Source organism: Palaemon carinicauda, chromosome 30 (assembly GCF_036898095.1).
Source record: "Palaemon carinicauda isolate YSFRI2023 chromosome 30, ASM3689809v2, whole genome shotgun sequence".
In the NCBI taxonomy this organism is placed as follows: domain Eukaryota; kingdom Metazoa; phylum Arthropoda; class Malacostraca; order Decapoda; family Palaemonidae; genus Palaemon; species Palaemon carinicauda.
In genome coordinates, this window is record NC_090754.1 from 37,282,625 (window position 1) to 37,301,033 (window position 18,409).

The 18,409-nt window shown below is 32.2% G+C and overlaps 4 protein-coding genes across 4 annotated transcripts in view; all 4 read left to right on the forward strand.

The window, feature by feature from the left end:
• LOC137622987 (pro-resilin-like) overlaps positions 1-18,409 on the forward strand; it is a 100,973-nt gene that overhangs the window by 25,357 nt on the left and 57,207 nt on the right. The window lies entirely within an intron of this gene.
• On the forward strand, positions 6,142-6,947 carry LOC137622989 (pro-resilin-like). Its single transcript, XM_068353605.1, has 3 exons — positions 6,142-6,171; positions 6,334-6,405; positions 6,521-6,947. The coding sequence occupies exons 1-3, from the start codon at positions 6,160-6,162 to the stop codon at positions 6,839-6,841; spliced, it is 405 nt and encodes a 134-aa protein (XP_068209706.1). The 5' UTR covers positions 6,142-6,159; the 3' UTR covers positions 6,842-6,947.
• LOC137623874 (pro-resilin-like) lies at positions 10,838-11,567 on the forward strand. Its single transcript, XM_068354676.1, has 3 exons — positions 10,838-10,849; positions 10,967-11,083; positions 11,199-11,567. The coding sequence occupies exons 1-3, from the start codon at positions 10,838-10,840 to the stop codon at positions 11,517-11,519; spliced, it is 450 nt and encodes a 149-aa protein (XP_068210777.1). The 3' UTR covers positions 11,520-11,567.
• LOC137623875 (pro-resilin-like) lies at positions 15,524-16,319 on the forward strand. Its single transcript, XM_068354677.1, has 3 exons — positions 15,524-15,604; positions 15,767-15,838; positions 15,954-16,319. Exons 1-3 carry the CDS (start codon positions 15,524-15,526, stop codon positions 16,272-16,274), a joined length of 474 nt encoding a protein of 157 aa, XP_068210778.1. The 3' UTR covers positions 16,275-16,319.

Here is an 18,409-nt window from a genome sequence, read left to right on the forward strand (position 1 = left end):
GCACCCGTCCCAAGGTGTGCCACTTATGGTACTGGAAAATTGCGCCCTTTTTTCGAGTACTAAAACTTCAAATTGTCTACATTTGTTAAGTAATTTCTTTATATATTCATCGCTCAAAATATAAAATTGGATTGATAATAAAACATATCCCGTATAATTTTAATATTTATCGCTCAAAATATCATAAAAAATGGATGAATAAAAAAGCATATGCCTATATTGATTGAGAGTCAGAAATAAAATCTTCAAAAATAATGCCCCTACATGCTTTTTCTTTTATTTAGATGCCCAAACCGATCAAAGACCGATGAATAAGATCATGGAGAAAGCAGCCGAATAATAAAAAAAAAAAAACTCAAAACATACCCAAACCCCCTCAAAAAAAAAAAAAAAAAAAATCCCGATCAGAGAAAACGACCTTGCAATGCTTTAATGGGGTCATGGTCACACCTGCTACTGAACCAGTCAATGCTAATGGGCATAATTGCCTAGCCGTTTGTAAAGTTCAGTAAAGATCATAGATGTGAACTTGACATGATTATTAGAAATTATATCCTTAGGGCATTAGTGGTAGCTGGGTTGCGTAGGACTGACGTCAGACTATTGCCAAGCGGAAAAAAATCTTTCGAAATCGCATGAGAAAACTCGCTCTAGATTCGAAGGTATAACTCTTATAGATTTCTCTTGTTTTATATCCCCATTAGCGTTAGTTCTATTAATTTATGTGTATCGAAATTTACTATCTATTCACAAATCCTTTCAATATTTTATTCAAATACAAAAAAAAAAAAAAAAAAAAAAAAAGGAAATTTAGTAAGAAATCTATTCATGATTACTTATCTCCAAATTAGGGTTATTTCTATTGACCTTTGATATCTATTCACATATCCTTTTAATACTTTATTAAATTATTAAAAAAGGAAAATAAGTAAGAAATCTACTTATGCTTACGTATCTTCAAATTAATGTTCACTCGAATTCAAATTACATGTTCAGCATTTCTTCACCAACCTTTGAAATAATATAATAATCTTTAATACCAATTACTGATAGAACTTTTCACAGGTCATTTCATATTCGAATTATTTTCTTCAACAATTTGAAAATATATTTCTATACTTCTGACGAAAATTTTTTTTTTTATTAAGTGGTCACTAAATATTTGATACTATTGCACGCGTCCCGTCAAAAGTGACGGCTAAATATTTAGACTGATATACAAACACACGCAAACCCGTATCACCAGGGTATGACTACACCCTTTCCTTCTTACCCAAGGGGCGAGGAGAACCGACCCTGACCGAAAAGAAAAAAAAAAATATATATATTATATATATATATATATATATATATATATATATATATATATATATATATATATATATATATATATATCATAATTATTATATATAATTCATGTTAGATTAACAAAGTAAAGCGCATCACTGATAGAAAGGAAATATTGCAAAAAAAAAAAAAAAAGAGATTGTTTACTTGTAATCCATACGTCCTTCAATCTTTTCTTGAAACTGGATCGAACGTCAACTACGCAGACTAATTTTAAAGGTTTAAAGGTCGCTCATGAATGGCAAAGGCAAGGGACAGTGACATTGCCCTAGCAATCAGAACAATGCCCTAGAGACTGACCATATATTATATGATCAGCGCTCAAGCCTCCTCTCCACCCAAGCTAGGACCAGGGAGGGCCAGGCAGTGACTGCTGATGACTCATCAGATAGACCTATAGGCTCCCCCAAACCCCCCAACCTTACCTCACAAGGATGGTAAGGTTGCAGACACTAATGACACTAACGAGTCTGAGCGGGACTCGAACCCCCGACTGGCAAACACCAAGCAGAGACGTTTTTTGAGGAAAAAAGATTTTGAAGCAAATGTAAGTTAACTTTTAATAAGTATGCAACTAGAAGAAAGATTTTTAGTAATAAATTCAGCTTGACTGCATTACAAAAAAAAAAAAAAAAAAAAAAAAAAACACTCGACAAAATATGATCTTACAGCCTATTGTCCTAATCCCAGAAATGATAATATAACTGGCGTTGAGGTTTCATTAGAAATACATAATTGGAGTAATATTTTGCGTTTTTTTTTCTTTTTTTTTTTTATTACTTGCGGAAGGAAAATTCAAGAAACCAGGAAATCCGTAGAGGATTATGGGAACTAATGTTTTAGACTATATAAAACATTCCAGATACTGTGCTTGGAAATCCAACAAACTTGTTTCAGAATCGATAACCAGACCCAAACCATCTTGTAGATGATAGTAATTTATATATATATATATATATATATATATATATATATATATATATATATATATATATATATATATATAAATTTCGTGAGTCTGGACAAGTAGTCAATTTCCATTTAAAGGTTCAATTATAGCGTTTTCGAAGGTAATGAATACGACATACCTCTTAAGATTCGCATAAAAAGTGTTTCCACGCGTCTGTACATGTACGGAGATTATGACGATTTCATGAGCATAAAAAACAATGCACAATGAAAACCAAAGTTTATCGCAGCCATTCACTTTAATTGTAACATTTGAAACACCATTTTCAGATGGTTTTCACTCTGGGACTATCATCCCTCGTTCCAGTTGATAGTTTTGAAAGATACGCCCATCGTAAGGAGAGTATAAATTACATCTTAATCGTATGAGTTAAATGGAAGGTTAGTGATGCTTTATGTCTTACCATTCCAGTAGTCGTCTGGCTCCTCCGAGTTCTTCGAGTACAGGGAGACAATACAATTTTAATTGGACTGTCAACCACGGCCCCTCCCACAACGACTCCGGACACGCGAAACCCCTGATGAAGACAACACTCAGGGATCCTACTACATACAGCGCCCCAATGGTCGCCTGTAGAAGGTGTCCTTCTACGTCGACGGTGACGATAGATACATCGTCGACATCACCTACTTTGGCGAGGCTCAGTTCCTCCATTCCTAATCCCACGAGCCTCGCGAAGCTCCGGGCAGATTTTTAATGGCTCCAGTGAGTCGAGTAAATACTCAAACCTGTTCCTCAGTAAATAGGAAAGACTCTTATTTAAATAAACTTAGTCTTTGCATGAGTTGACTACAGTTAGCAATTACCTGGTCCCCTGTTGTTATTACATGAATTTACTAAATGGCTAATATAATGCTTGAATTTCTTTATCATGCCTTTCTTTTAATCATATATTAGTGGTGCTGTTTTTAAAGGTTGATTAGAGAACATGCAAAAAATAATCCAATAGTTATATCTTATATTGACATTCAAAATATAACAAGAAGATACAAATGCCATTCATCTTTGCGTTAGATAACCAAATACTCCAATCAAAAAATGTAATTACAATTATAACGTAAGCAAATAGAGATCGATGAAAATTATTGATTTGGAATTTGAAATTTTTCTTTTACATTTTTAGAGTTTTTCGTATGTTTATGCACAACACATGTAAGTGTGTGTACACGCACAAACACACATATAATCATGTATGTATGTATGCATGCATGTACATGAATATATATACAGTATATATATATATATATATATATATATATATATATATATATATATATATATATATATATATATATATATATATATACACAGACTCACACACATTATATATATATATATATATATATATATATATATATATATATATATATATATATATATATATATATATATATATATGTGTGCGTGTATGTGTATACATATGTACAGTATATATATTTATATATATATATATATATATATATATGTGTATATATATACATATATATATTATGTGCGTCAAAGAGAGAGAGAGAGAGAGAGAGAGAGAGAGAGAGAGAGAGAGAGAGAGAGAGAGAGAGAGAGAGAGAGAGAAATTAATTGCTTCAAGTCTTTAGTAAATGAAATTGTGAAATATACATGTAAAATAATACCAAAAATTCTTATTGCATTGTAGGATTACTATGTGATCTAGAAAGGTTTTCCAAAGCTTTGTGCTTGTCTCATATCTTATAATGATGGCAGATAGATTTCTCAAAAGTCAACTTACATTGCAGAAAAAGAGGAATTATATGGAATATTCTCAATATATCTGACAAATGTTTCCACAAAGAAAATTGTCTGATATTTAGAACCGACTGTAATTTCGTAAAACCATTCTTGATACATTACAGAGAATGTCGGTCAAGAGTCAGTGGCCGTGGTCAGGGCAGAACGAGCGATAAATCCAGATTTGAGGCAAGATAAGGTCAGGGCGGGTATCGCAGGCATTGCTAACAATACCTTAGGCTAGGGCTGATAATCGTTGCTCTCTCTCTCTCTCTCTCTCTCTCTCTCTCTCTCTCTCTCTCTCTCTCTCTCTCTCTCTCTCTCTCTCTCTCATGGTTACATGAGGCGTTTAAGAGAGGGATTCTGAAGGCTAGATTATTTTTAATCTTACATATATATGTGTTTTTTACTTAGAACCGAAATCGACCAATCTCCACTATGATGTTTTCAAGGTGGAATGTTTATTCTTAACATTCAGTGAATATTATATCAAACTCCAAGTGTGAATTAATTTTTGAATGTATGAAAGTCTTATTTGTAAGGATAAAAATATTTTGTAGAAATTGTATATATATAATTATATATATATATATATATATATATATATATATATATAAATATATATATATATATATATACATATATATATATATATATATATATATATATATATATATATATATATATATATGTATATATATAAATATATTTATATAAATATACACATATATATATATATATATATATATATATATATATATATATATATACATATATGTAAGCATACTGTATATATATATATATATATGTAAGCATACTGTATATATATATATATATATATATATATATATATATATATATATATATATATACAAACATACATACATACACATACACATACATGTATATATACGATAATTTTGCAAATTTATACGTATTTCTTTATATTCGTATAAGCCATATATTCTATACTTCATAATATCTGGATTCTATCTACCTCGGGATAAGATACCCAAGGAGGAATTAACTCAAATATAAAAGCTTTTGGTCGACCAAGGAATCGAACCCGGGCCAAAGATTCTGAGGTTCCATTGACTCAGAAATCAGCAACAAATAGGACAGAGAAGAATGAGTAAAGTATAAGCCAGACTACAGTATTCTGTGTATGTGTCAGCAAAGGAAAAATAAGCGATAACCATATAGAGGAATCTAATATAGTACTGTCTGGCCAATCAAATGATCCAATAACTCTCAAGCTGTAGTATCTCAATGGGTGGCTGGTGCTCTGGCCGACCTTCAACCAATGATTATAGAAAGGCTACATTCTTACATTTTGATGGTCTAAACATAAAAAATAATTGTAAAACAATATTAGTTACTCAAAGGAAAACCAAAAATTATTATAATTATATTTTTCATGCACAATAAAAGGGACAAATATGCATAATACAAGTATATCGCGAAGACGATGAAGAAGCTTGTATCTGAGTGTAAATTTACAATTATATTTGAGTGACCAATAGGAAAATTTAAATTTTAGTGTAACTAAATGTACAATTTAAACTCTAAACACTGTAATATATCCTTAAAGAGCGACCTTTAGCATATCTTCAGAAGACACCTGAGGCAAAATGCAATTATCCTGTCTAGGTACCATAAGATAGAAATCAAATACAACTTATGTTAATCTTGATGCATAAAAAAATAAAACAAGTTTGCTTGAATATATTGCGTAACTTTGTTTTCTTCTAAAACTTGAATTAAGAAAGCCAAAATGTTCCACAGATGTTCGATTAAAACATGTTATCCTACTGTACTCATCATCAACTGAAGAACATCAAATGTTGTTATCTGTTAAGATGGACTTATTGAATAAAACAAGTTAAACAAAATCTACATATCCTTCCATTTGGGATAACTATTTGAGATCATTGCGACAACTGACTGAAGGGACACCTACTGTTTAGAAATCTAACAGGAAAAACTTGTTTTAGAATCGCATGCCAGACTCCACCCATCTTGCGCTGATGGTATATATAGAATTCGTGAGGCAGGACAAGGCATCAGTTTCTTTCCGAGACTTCTACTACATCAACATGGTTTCCAAGGTAGAGACAACTAGATCTTTAATGGTTTAGAAAAATTGATTATCATAACAATTCACTTTTAACAGTAAGATGTGAAATGATTATAAACATTATATATAGAAATCACTAATAACTCAGAATGATGCTTACCAGCGAATATCACAATTTCAAATTCTATTCCAGGTTCTCCTCGCTCTTCTGGGTTTAGCTGCCCTCGTAGCAGCTGACAGCTTTGAAAGATATGCTCCACCCAGGGTGAGTGTTATATATATCCTTAATGTTGCAATGAAATCTTTGTAAAATAATACTGAGACATTACTGATTGTATCCAAGAAATACAATGATGATTACGGATTCCTTTGCATTACAGTACTCTTCTGGTTCCTCCGAATCCTTCGAGTCCAGCGAGGCTCAATACAACTTCAACTGGGCTGTCAACCACGCCCCCTCCCGCAACGACTTCGGACACCAGGAAGCCCGTGATGGAGACAACACTCAGGGATCCTACTACGTCCAGCTCCCCGACGGTCGCCTGCAGAAGGTAGCCTTCCACGTCGATGGTGACGATGGATACATCGCTGATGTCACCTACTCCGGTGAGGCTCAGTTCCCCGACTCCAACTCCGCCTCTTTCGAGTCTCGTGAAGCTCCCAGATACTTCTACGGTTCTGGTTCCAACGAATCCAAATAGATCATTAATTTCGATCTAAATATTTATTCTGATTTGACATTTGTTGTTGTGCCATTCATATCTTCAGTATACATGTATAATTTATTTCAATAAATTATTATATAATGCTAATTCTCTTACTATCCTTAGAGCAAAGTATAACACGTATCACCATACAGTAAAAGGAATAACAGTCCCATTTCATCATACCCAATTGACAAATACTGTTTATTAAATGGAAGCTTATGATATGGTTGCTTGACAATGCAACCATAATAATGATTATTGCTATACTTTCTTTTAGTGATCTCGTGTGTCATCAGGTTAAATTTTCAATTTTAATTATTAGTAGTTTAGTAATCAATGATGATTATTTTATTTCATGTATATCGCTTTATGTGATGGATTCTTATTAACATAATTCCTCTGGCATCAGATCATAATAGCAAGCTCATCATGCTGTCAAAATTACATGCAAAATTTTTATTTTTTGTAAATTAATCATACTTATAATAAATAGACTATGTTTATAATATAAATTGCTTGTTAATGTTCAGTGCTTCCTGAGTATTGATAGATATTCGTATAAAGAGACAAATGGAAACCTGATATTTTGCATTGGTCACATAGTACATATAAAAACAATTACCCTCTTAATAAGATAAATGGTATTTAATATAATGAAAATACTATGATTATATAGTAGAAAAAATGACGAAAATAAGCTCAGTGCGAAGAGTTTAACCCCTACATTTCGATTTTTAATTATATTACGGAAAACACAACATTTTCTTATTGCATTCAAATACAACTTTTATTCTAGATCTATTACAACTTGTCCTCTTTTGTGTTTTGACATATTTCAGTCACTGAGTCTCAGATAGACAACAAATTGAGAACCCACATCGATAAGAAAATACATCAATAAGAATAACTTTTTCATATATTCATTATCATTTAATTCCTTAAAAGGTATCCTAACTAACATCAAATTCTATATAATCAACAATGTAATTTATTTCAGTTTTGCCTAAGTAATAGAAAATTCGCATATACCTACTACTTTAGTCTGTGGTAATATTGTTGAAGACAAAGTGCTGAAATTTTAGTAGGCCAAAAACTTCAGCATATCATTTCTAACTCTTACTTTTGTTATTAAATCTTTTCGAATCTCCTCCAATAGAATATATTTATCTAACTTCAGAAATAGATTAGAATAAGCATTCTAGAGAGAAACCTACACTCAAACAGACCATTCAGTTGGATCTAGTAAGTCATGGGTACCCCTTGGCTCCTCTTGGCTCTGCTGGCTCTCCCTGGCTTACTTTGGATACCTTTGGTTCCACCTGGCTCTTCTTGGCTCTCCTTGGTTCTGATGAGCATATTCTTTTTAAAGAGAGCCGATTTCGAGCTTTCAATATATGTTTTCCTAAACACTTTCATCCTCTCTTTCTCACTTCCTTTAGTTACGTAATGCAACAGCCTCATTACATGAATTAAGGTAGTTTAGTTCAGTAGACATAGCTTAGCAGCTGATTATAATAATCATAACAATAATTCTCAAGCTCTTGGATATTTAGAAGTCGCCTGATGAAAGTGCAATGAAAGTGAACAGAGAAACATCTTAGAGAAATAGATTTTCTTATCATTAATCTTCTTATTAGTTGATTGTATATAACATTCTTTTAAAGAAGGAATGGAATTTACTCAGCTAATGTGAGTAGAGGTGTACAACTTTTATATCCTTATTATGAATCTGGCACATAAAGAGTTTCAAAGTTTGTCACGTTAAAAAAATTCTAAATTACTTTATGAACAATAGTAGTATCAACAAACACTGAAATTGTGCGTCCGAGAAAGAGAAACAAATTTATCATAACTTCCAATCTAACATGCTATAAAGCTCTTCTTTTTTGTGTTCATTGTATTTGTTATGTTAGATAATATTAAATCTTACAGTTAGAAACCGAGTAACTAAGCTATAGAGCTAATTCATAGTAACATTTCCAGATTCAAGAAAAATTTAGAGGAAATAGGTTGTCTGATGGATGCAATAAGGAAATTTCCATTATTAACGTTAATAGTTTGATATACATAATGAATGTTAAAGTCGATTTCTCTTTAAAATCTTATGAAAAGAAATCACTGGAAAAATATTTACCTCTTTCGCCCAGAACAGATGGAAATGTAATACTTAACCAAAGAGAAAAATGATCTGGCTTTTCCGTGCAAACAAGTCTTCGCATATGACGTCATAGCTTTGTGAGGGCACTGCTAGAGGGTATGTAAGATGTGATGTAGGGATCATCTTTCCATTACTCTGAAGGATTATAAGGATCATCTCATCCGTGAGAAAAAATCATTAGGCTTCCAAAATTACATCCTTCCACATACTCAGGAAATATCAAGTTTGGGGGACCTCTGTCACTCCAGTAAAAAACATAGGAAATGGAAAGCAAATTTATAAGAGAAATGATATTAGAATGAATAAGCTAATAAAGTCCATGGAAATTATTTTAAAAAAAATAGAAAAAAATAAGACCTTGCAAAAGCAATCAGGGTCAAGCCCAAAACTGGTATAATCGAAGCTGTGGCTCAATAGCTGATCTGGTCTAAAGGTCTAGGTGAAATCCAAAGCTCATTGCATGATGTATATGATGTAAATTTGACCTAACTCTTAGAAAACTTATCATTAGGGCTAATGTGAGCGATGTAGTGACGAGAAAGTAGATCAAAACAAGAAATATTTTGAAATCAACAAGAAAACTTGATCTACAATAGATGATATAACTCCTCTGCATTATGTTAAGTCTTGAGGAATGACTCGTGTGATCTTAATACTCATTGGTGAATGTTTGCAGCACAAAAATTATGAATTCCCTTTTAGAAGATGTTACATTTTCTTTCTTATTTTCCACTTTCCTTGTAATATGACTTCCCATTATTAATTTTATTTTCATTGGCATAGATAACCTAGATATATATACTATTTGTAAAACTTATTCACTGGTAAAACTAAAATTCTTATACCTATAATTTCCATACACATTGAAAAGGGTGAATGTACATCATTTGATCTTCATGAATGAATGAATGATCAGCAATTATCTGGTTTCATAACATCAATGGTCATTGATACTGATTAGATTATGCTTAGTAAAAAATTCATAATTTAATAAAAAAAAGTGAATAAATAACTTAATAATGAAACATTTAGAATATAATAAATCATTTCAGAATGGGTGAGAAGATCAGCTTCTAATGCGAAGTTAAAAATGGTACTGGCAGTACAAAAAAAAAAAAAAAAAAAAGTATCCTTGGAGAATCTTGGTGGAGATGTACCTACCATCCTCATTATAAGCTTCAGAAAGGAACCTTTCTTTGATATCCAGGTGCCTCGGACATTCAATAAGTAAATTCCTAAAAGTCAGAGAAACTAAGCAACCTTCACAAAAGGGTTTGCACTGGATACAAGGATGATTAATGTTTTCCATGCAGAATTTGTCTATTCAAGTTGATATGACCAGTTATAGATTTTGGTAGTGACTCCATTGTTACATAAATAAGCTAGATAAAGCAAAAATTATCATTGAAAAGCAGACTTTACAATTGCTTTCAAAGACTCTGGTTCAATATAACTCTTATATAGGTGCAGTAAGATAAAAACAAAAAAAAACTAATACAACTCACATTTACGTTAATGCAAAATTAATAAAACTCATGCGCCTGAATATATCAATTAATTTGCTTATGACTGAAAACAAAATCAAGACACTTCAAGAAAACTCCAAAAATATTTAGTAACTAAAATACATCGATATATTAGTTTCTAGCGGATATAGAGAGGGATCATTACATCAGCTTACTGAAGTGACAACTACTGTTTGGAAATCTAACAGGAAAAACTTGTTTTAGAATCGCATACCAGTCTCCACCCATCTTACGCTGATGGTATATATAGAATTCGTGAGGCAGGACAAGGCATCAGTTTCTTTCCGAGACTTCTACCACATCAACATGGTTTCCAAGGTAGGAAAAAATTGATCTTTAATGATTTAGAAAATTTGATAGTCACAACAAAGCACTTTGAACAGTGATAAGTATGATGATTATAAACATTATATATAAAACTGAACAATAACTTAGCATAAGGCATACCATCGAATATCACAATTTCAAATTCTATTTCAGGTTCTCTTTGCTCTTCTGGGATTAGCTGCCCTCGTAGCAGCTGACAGCTTTGAAAGATACTCTCCACCCAAAGTGAGTGCTATTCATATCCTTAATGTTGTAATGAAATCTTTGAAAAATAATACTGAGACATTACTGATTGTATAAACGAAACTCAATGATGCTTACGGATTCCTTTGCATTACAGTACTCCTCTGGTTCCTCCGAATCCTTCGAGTCCAGCGAGGCTCAGTACAACTTCAACTGGGCTGTCAACCACGCCCCCTCCCGCAACGACTTCGGACACCAGGAAGCCCGTGATGGAGACAACACTCAAGGATCCTACTACGTCCAGCTCCCCGACGGTCGCCTGCAGAAGGTAGCCTTCCACGTCGATGGTGACGATGGATACATCGCCGATGTCACCTACTCCGGTGAGGCTCAGTTCCCCTCCTCCGAATCCGCCTCTTTCGAGTCTCGTGAAGCTCCCAGATACTTCTACGGTTCTGGTTCCAACGAATCCAAATAGATCATCAATTTCGACCTAAATATTTATTCTGATATGACATTTGCTGTTGTGTCATTCATATCTTCAGCATACATGTATAATTTATTTCAATAAATTATTATATAATGCTAATTCTCTTACTATCCTTGGAGTAGTGGTATAATACGTATCATCTTACAGTAAAACGAATAACAGCCCTATTTCATCATACCTAATAAACAAATACTGTTTTCGAAGAGGAATCTTGTATGGTTGCTTCACAATGCAATTGGTTAAGTCCAATAACTAATAATGATAATCATACAGATCATTTCTATAATAATTACTGTACTCTCTTTTAGTGATCTCTCGTGTCATTAGGTTGAATTTTCAAGTTTATTTATTACACTTAGTAGTTTAGTAATCAGTGGGGAATATTCCATTTCATGTATAATGCTACATGTGATGGATTCTTATAAACATAATTCCTCTGGCATCAGATCATAATAGCAAGCTCATCATGCTGTCAAAATTACATGCAAAATTTTGAATTTTTGCAAATTAATCTTACTTGCGATAAATAGATTATGCTTATGATATACATTGCTTGTTAATATTCAGAGCCTCCTGAGTATTGATAGATATTCGTATAAAGAAGCAAATGAAAACCTGATATTTTGCCATGGTTACATAGTACATACAAAAACAATTACCCTCTTAATAAGCTAAATGATATTTGATATAATGAAAATACTATGATTATATAGTAGAAAAAATAACGATAATAAGCTCAGTGCGAATAGTTTAACCAATACATTTCGATTTTTAATTATATTACGGAAAACACAGCATTTTCTTATTGTATTCAAATATAACTTTTATTCTAGATCTATTACGACTTGTCCTCTTTTGTCTTTTGACATATTTCAGTCACTGAGTTTCAGATAGACACCAAATTGAGAACCCACATCTATAAAAAAAATATATCAATAAGCATAACTTTTTCATATTTTCATTATCATTTAATTCTTTAAAAGGTATCCTAACTAGCATCAAATTCTATATAATCAATAAGGTAATTTATTTCAGTTTTGCCTAAGTGATAGAAAATTCACATATGCCTACTACTTTAGTCTGTGGTAATATTGTTGAAGACCAAGTGCTGAAATTTTAGTGGGCCAAAAACTTCAGCATATCATTTCTAACTCATACTTTTGTTATTAAATCTTCTCGAATCTCCTCCAATAGAATAAAATGATCTAACTTCAGAAATAGATTAGAATAAGTATTCTAGAGAGAAACCTACACTCACACAGACCATTCAGTTGGATCTAGTAAGTCATGGGTACCCCCTGGCTCCTCTTGGCTCTGCCTGGCTCTCCCTGGCTCACTTTGGCTACCTTTGGCTCCACCTGGCTCTTCTTGGCTCTCCTTGGTTCCCTTTGGATCAGAAACAAAAATATGGGGATGAGCATATTCTTTTTAAAGAGAGCCGATTTCGAGCTTTCATTATATGTTTTCCTAGACACTTTCATCCTTTCTTTCTCACTTCTTTTAGTTACATAATGTAACAGCCTGATTCAAGAAATTACGGTAGTTTAGTGCAGTAGACATAGATTAGCCGCTAATTACAATAATCATGATAATAATTCTATAGCTGTTGGATATTTGGTAATCCCCTGATGAAAGTGCAATGAAGGTGGACAGAGAAACATCTTAGAGAAATCGATTTTCTTATCTTTTTTTTTCATTAGTTAATTGTAAATATATATTTTTCTAAAGAAGGAATGGAATTTAATCGACCGATGTGGGTAGAGGTGTACAACTTTTATATCCAGATTATGAATGTGGCACATAAGGAGTTTCAAAGTTTGTCACGTTAAAAAATTCTAAATTACTTAAAGAACAATAGTAGTATTAACAAACACTGAAATTGTGCGTCTGAGAAAGAGAGACAAATTTATCATAACTTCCAATCTAACATGCTATAAAGCTCTTCTTTTTGTGTTCATTGTATTTGTTATGTTAGATAATATTAAATCTTACAGTTAGAGACCGAGAAACTAAGCTATAGAGCTAATTCATAGTAACATTTCCAGATTCAAGAAACATTTAGAAGAAATAGGTTGTCTGATGGATGCAATAAGGAAATTTCCATTATTAACGTTAATAGTTTGATATTCATAATGAATGTTAAAGTCGATTTCTCTTTAAAATCCTATGAAAACAAATCACTGGAAAAAGATTTACCTCTTTCGCCCAGAACAGATGGAAATGTAATACTTAATCAAAGAGAAAAATGATCTGGCTTTTCCGTGCAAACAAGTCTTCGCATATGACGTTATAGCTTACTGAGGGCACTGCTAGAGGCTATGTAAGATGTGATGTAGGGATCATCTTTTCATTACTCTGAAGGACTACAAGGATCATCTCATCCGTGAGAAAAAATCATTAGGCTTCCAAAATTACATCCTTCCACATACTCAGGAAATATAAAGTTTTGGGGACCTCTGTCACTCCACGAAAAAACATAGGAAATGGAAACCAAATTTATAAGAGAAATGATATTAGAATAAATAAGCTAATAAAGTCCATGGAAATTATTTAAAAAAAAAAAGAATAAAAAAAAAATAAGACCTTGCAAAAGCAATCAGGGTCAAGCCCAAAACTGGTATAATCGAAGCTGTGGCTCAATAGCTGATCTGGTCTAAAGGCCTAGGTGAAATCCAAAGCTCATTGCATGATTTATATGATGTCAATTTGACCTAACTCTTAGAAAACTTATCATTAGGGCTAATGTGAGCGATGTAGTGACGAGAAAGTAGATAAAAACAAGAAATATTTTGAAATCAACAAGAAAACTTGATCTACAATAGATGATATAACTCCTCTGCATTATGTTAAGTCTTGAGGAATGACTCGTGTGATCTTAATACTCATTGGTGAATGTTTGCAGCACAAAAATTATGAATTCCCTTTTAGAAGATGTTACATTTTCTTTCTTATTTTCCACTTTCCTTGTAATATGACTTCCCATTCTTAATTTTATTTTCATTGGCATAAATAATCTCAATATCTATACTATTTGTAAAACTTATTCACTGGTAAAACTAAAATTCTTATACCTATAATTTCCATACGCATTGAAAAGGGTGAATGTGCATCATTTGATCTTCATGAATGAATGAATGATCAACAATTATCTGGTTTCATAAAATCAATGGTCATTGATACTGATTAGATTATGCTTAGTAAGACATCCATAATTTAATAAAAAAAAAGTGAATAAATAACTTAACAATGAAACATTTAGAATATAATAAATCATTTAAGAATGGGCGAAAAGATCAGCTTCTAATACGAACTTAAAAATGGTACTGGCAGTACAAAAAAAAAAAAAAAAAAAAAAAAAAGGTATCCTTGGAGAATCTTGGTGGGGATGTACCTGCCATCCTCATTATAAGCTTCAGAAAGGAACCTTTCTTTGATATCCAGATGCCTCGGACATTTAATAAGTAAATTCCTAAAAGTCAGAGAAACTAAGCAACCTTCACAAATGGGTTTGCACTGGATACAAGGATGATTAATGTTTTCCATGCAGAATTTGTCTATTTAAGTTGATATGACCAGTTATAGATTTTGGTAGTGATTCCAGTGTTACATAAATAAGCTAGATAAAGCAAAAATTATCATTGAAAAAGCAGACTTTACAATTGCTTTCAAAGACTCTGGCTCAATATGACTCTTATATAGGTGCAGTAAGATAAAAAAAATGTAATACAACTCACATTTACGTTAATGCAAAATTAATAAAACTCATGCGCCTGAATATATCAATTAATTTGCTTATGACTGAAAACAAAATCAAGACACTTCAAGAAAACTCCAAAAATATTTAGTAACTAGAACACATCCATATATCAGTTTCTTGTGGATATAGGGGAGGTTCATTGCATCAGCTGACTGAAGGGACAACTACTGTTTAGAAATCTAACAGGAAAAACTTGTTTTAGAAGCGCACGCCAGACTCCACCCATCTTGCACTGATGGTATATATAGAATTCGTGAGGCAGGACAAGGCATCAGTTTCTTTCCGAGACTTCTACTACATCAACATGGTTTCCAAGGTAGGAAAATATTGATCTTTAATGATTTAGAAAATTTGATAGTCATAACAATGCACTTTGACTAGTAATATTTATGACGATTATAAACATTATATATAAAAATCACTAATAACTTAGCATAAGGCATACCAGCGAATATCACAATTTCAAATTCTATTTCAGGTTCTCTTCGCTCTTCTGGGATTAGCAGCCCTCGTAGCAGCTGACAGCTTTGAAAGATATGCTCCACCCAGAGTGAGTGTTATTCATATCCTTAATGTTGTGATGAAATCTTTGAAAAATAATACTGAGACATTACTGATGGTATAAACGAAACTCAATGATGCTTACGGATTCCTTTGCATTACAGTACTCTTCTGGTTCCTCCGAATCTTTCGAGTCCAGCGAGGCTCAGTACAACTTCAACTGGGCTGTCAACCACGCCCCCTCCCGCAACGACTTCGGACACCAGGAAGCCCGTGATGGAGACAACACTCAGGGATCCTACTACGTCCAGCTCCCCGACGGTCGCCTGCAGAAGGTAGCCTTCCACGTCGATGGTGACGATGGATACATCGCTGACGTCACCTACTCCGGTGAGGCTCAGTTCCCCGACTCCAACTCCGCCTCTTTCGAGTCTCGTGAAGCTCCCAGATACTTCTACGGTTCTGGTTCCAACGAATCCAAATAGATTATTAATTTCGACCTAAATATTTATTCTGATTTGATATTTGCTGTTGTGCCATTCATATCTTCAGTGTAAATGTATAATTTATTTCAATAAATTATTATATAATGCTAATTCTCTTCTTGTCCTTGGAGTAGTGCTATAACACATATCACCATACATTAAAAGGAATAACAGCCCCATTTCATCCTACCCAATTAACAAATACTGTTTTCTAAGCAGAAGCTTATGATATGGTCGCTTGATAATGCAATTGGTTAAGCCCAAAAACTAATAATGGTGATCATAGTCGATAATTTTTATGATAATTACTATACTCTGTTTTAGTGATCTCTCGTTTCATCAGGTTGGATTTTCAATTCTATCAATTGCAATTAGTAATTTAGTAATCAATGATGATTATTCTATTTCATGTAAATCGCTTCATGTGATGGATTCTTATTACCATTATTCCACTGGTATCAATTCGTAATAGCAAGGATATCATGGTGTCAAAATTGCTTGCAAAATTTTGAAATTTTGTAAAGGCATCATACTTATAATAAACACTTCATACTTTTAATAGACATTGTTTATTAATATTTTGGGCTCACTGAGTATTGGTAGATATTTGCATAAACAGACAAATGGAAAACTTATATCTTGCCTTGGTAACATAGTATATATGAAAAACATTTATCCTCTTTATAAGTTGGATAATATTTAACATAATGTCAATACCACGATTATGGTGTTTAAAAAAATAACGATAAGTTCAGTACAAAAAGTATAACCACTACATTGCAGTTTTTTAATTATATTAGGGAAAATACACAGAATATTTTTTTTTATCAAATACAACTTTTTTTGCAGTTGATCTACTACAACTTTTTTTTTCTTCTTTTTTTAGATACCAAACTGAGAACCCAGCTCGATAAATATATGAACACACACACACATATATATACATATATATTTACAAATATATATATATATATATATATATATATATATATATATATTCATATATATATGTGTGTATATATATATATATATATATATATATATATATATATATATATATATTCATATATATATGTGTATATATATATATATATATATATATATATATATATATATATATATATATATATATATATATAAGCATAACTTTTTTCATATTTTGATTACCATTTAATTTTTCAACAGGTATCCTAACTAACATCCAACTTTATATCATTAGCAAGATAATTTAGTTCAGTTTTGCATTAGTGGTAGAAAATTCGCATATGCTAATACTTCAGTCTTTGGTAATATTGTTGATGACAAAATGCTGAAATTTTAGTGGGCCAAAAACTTCAGCATATCATTTCTTACTCTTTCTTTTGTTATGTAGTCTTTCAGAATCTGCTTCAACAGAGAAAAGTTATCTAACTTTAGAAATAGATTAGAATAAGTATTCTAGAGAGAAACCTACACTCACACGTAAGACGTTGGTAGCCCCCTGGCTCCTCTTGGCTCTGCCTGGTTCTCCCTAGCTCCCTTTGGCTCCACCTGGCTCCCATTGACTCAGAAACAAAAATATGGTGATGAGCATATTGGTTTACAACATATGAGATATTCTTTTTAAAAAGAGGTGATTTCGAGCTTTCAACATATGTTTTCCAAAGCATACTTTACTCGTATATCTTTCTCACTTCGTTTAGTTAAGTAATGCAAAAGGCTGATTCAAGAAATTACGGTAATTTGATGCAGTTGTCATAGTTTAGAAGCTGATTACAATGATCATAATAATAATTCTATGTCGGTTGGATATTTGGAATTCCCCTGATGAAAGTTCAATGAAAATGAACAGAGAAACATCTAAGAGAAATCCATTTTCATATTATTTTCTTTTTAATTAATTGTGAATATATATTTTTCCAAAGATATGTTCAACTTTTATATCTCTATTATGGATCTGACGCATAAAGTTTGTCACGTCAAAAAACATAAATTACTTCATGAACATTAGTATAAACAAACATTGAAATTATGCGTCCGCGAAAGAAATACAAATTTATCATCAATTCCAATCAACATGTTATTAAGCTCTTCTTTTTGCATTCATTGTGTTTTCAAGTTAGATATGATTCAATCTTACAGGTGATAAAAGAGTA

What these genes read in the sequence shown, in the direction of transcription:
- LOC137623874 (XM_068354676.1), top strand. An exon ending in AAAGATACTCTCCACCCAAA is followed by an intron (nt 11,084 to 11,198) that starts GTGAGTGCTATT and finishes TTTGCATTACAG; the next exon opens with TACTCCTCTGGTTCCTCCGA.
- LOC137622989 (XM_068353605.1), top strand. An exon ending in AAAGATATGCTCCACCCAGG is followed by an intron (nt 6,406 to 6,520) that starts GTGAGTGTTATA and finishes TTTGCATTACAG; the next exon opens with TACTCTTCTGGTTCCTCCGA.
- LOC137623875 (XM_068354677.1), top strand. Translation starts at nt 15,524, where the DNA reads ATGGTATATATAGAATTCGTGAGGCAGGACAAGGCATCAGTTTCTTTC. An exon ending in ACATCAACATGGTTTCCAAG is followed by an intron (nt 15,605 to 15,766) that starts GTAGGAAAATAT and finishes ATTCTATTTCAG; the next exon opens with GTTCTCTTCGCTCTTCTGGG. An exon ending in AAAGATATGCTCCACCCAGA is followed by an intron (nt 15,839 to 15,953) that starts GTGAGTGTTATT and finishes TTTGCATTACAG; the next exon opens with TACTCTTCTGGTTCCTCCGA.